The sequence below is a fragment of the Saccostrea echinata genome, unplaced genomic scaffold, assembly GCF_033153115.1.
Source record: "Saccostrea echinata isolate AGI-Se365-2 ecotype Australia unplaced genomic scaffold, CSIRO_AGI_Sech_v1 ptg000012l, whole genome shotgun sequence".
Classification (NCBI taxonomy): domain Eukaryota; kingdom Metazoa; phylum Mollusca; class Bivalvia; order Ostreida; family Ostreidae; genus Saccostrea; species Saccostrea echinata.
The window spans coordinates 6202985-6204837 of NW_026889761.1; the positions used below are offsets into that span (position 1 = coordinate 6202985).

The 1853-nt window shown below is 32.8% G+C and overlaps 1 protein-coding gene across 1 annotated transcript; it reads left to right on the forward strand.

The window, feature by feature from the left end:
• On the forward strand, positions 1–1059 carry LOC133185724 (torsin-1B-like). The gene is made up of 3 exons (XM_061321024.1): positions 1–184; positions 406–668; positions 862–1059. Exons 1-3 carry the CDS (start codon positions 1–3, stop codon positions 1057–1059), a joined length of 645 nt encoding a protein of 214 aa, XP_061177008.1.
• Positions 1060–1853: the final 794 nt, after the last annotated feature.

Below are 1853 nucleotides of genomic sequence, written 5' to 3' on the forward strand. Positions count from 1 at the left end.
ATGGTCTTTTGGAGATTGATAGCATTCTGCTGTCTATTTACTTGGGTATCTGGGTTTGAACCTTTTTCAGTTTCTGGAGCTATTGGAGCAGCATTAGTGACTGGAATATATACAGTTTTTTCACCAATTAAATGTCATTTACAAGAATGTTGTACACCAAATTGGATCAACCTTAACACCACAGGTTATGATGTTTAAATTTAACAGCTCATTTTGAAGAATTCAAATATTTATCAAATTTAAACATTTCAAATAATCACATATTCTTTTATTTTATCAAGCTTTGATAATAAATTGAAAGGTAATACTTTGATTTTCCTTCTCTTGTTTCAAAGAACTACATGTAAAGCGTAAAGCATGTTAATTTTATTCAGTAAAATATTTTTATGCCTTTGATAAATATAGCTCTTCAAAGAGACCTACAAGGAAGACTTTATGGGCAACATTTGGTGACTGATATCATCTTCAAGAATCTGAAAGCACACATGACAAAGGATCCATCAAAAGCACTTGCTTTCTCCTTTCATGGGAGTACAGGGACGGGAAAGAACTTTGTCAGTAAAATAATTGCAGAAAGCATTTACAAGAAGGGAATGAAGAGTAGATATGTCCACTTGATATCAGCAACTAAAGAATTTCCGCATAAAGATTTGATTCCTAGTTATAAGGTAGGCAGAAGATCTTGAGGGGTAATTTCAAAAAAAGAAAAAAAATATTTCAGTTTATTTTGAACTTAAATATATTTTTTTCTTTTTTGAAATTACCCCTCAAGATCTTCTGCCTACCTTTTGTTCATCATGATACACCTTTATCAAAAATTGATTTTCCTATTTATACCTGTTGTGTTGAATATTCTTTTAGGATAAACTGCAAGAATTAGTAGAGAGCAGTGTTAAAGAGTGTGCTCAGTCTTTGTTTATCTTTGATGAAATTGACAAGATGCCATCTGGAATAATTGACATTTTAAACCCATACCTGGATTTTTATGAGCAACTTTCTGGCACTGACTACAGAAATGCTATCTTCATATTTCTCAGGTGGGCAAAGATAAGAAGTTAAAATGACTAGAACTGCAGAATGTTGTGAGATTTGCTATGGTGTATTGTTTGTAAACAATTGAAAAACAAATTAGCGACACTTTTTGATTTTATAAAATGAAATGTAGTAAATACTCTGAAATCTAATGCGAATAGTTTTTTTGATGTCATAGGAAAGAAGAAGGATATTTATATACATGTAATAGCTATATATGCATGCCCTCCTCCCCCCCCCCCCCCCGAAAAAAAAGACGAGTAGACAAACTCTATGCGTATTTACATATTTTACCTTAGTTTTTTTAAAAGTGCTTGCACCTGCAGGTATAGCAGCTTAATTCTTGAACAAAAATTTCCAAGACTTGTTGCACACTTACTCTGTACTAACTGAATGCATAAAAAAAATCTCAAGTAAAGGTACAAAGTACTATTGGTTAACAAGTAAAAACACAGCGATTTAGAAATACTTGGCATAGTAAAGTGTGTAAAGTTTGTGTTTTAAGTCTTACTGTTTGCTATCTGTTTTCGTCCGTCGGATGTAAACTTTTGAACATTTTCAGCTTCTCTTGAACCACTGAACCATTTCCAACAAATTTTGACATGTAACATCTATGGGTGAAGGAGTTCAAAACTTCTTCTCTCTCTTCTCCTGGGTATTAAGCAGGTAAACTAAATGCAAGTTTATGATGAGCAAGGCTGCCTCTTTCGAAATCGTGAATATTATGGCTCTTGCAATTGGTAATGGGTTCTGGTGTTCTTGTGGGGTTCTATTCAATATATAGTGAAAATGCATTATTTCTTCGAATATCGTTGTACATT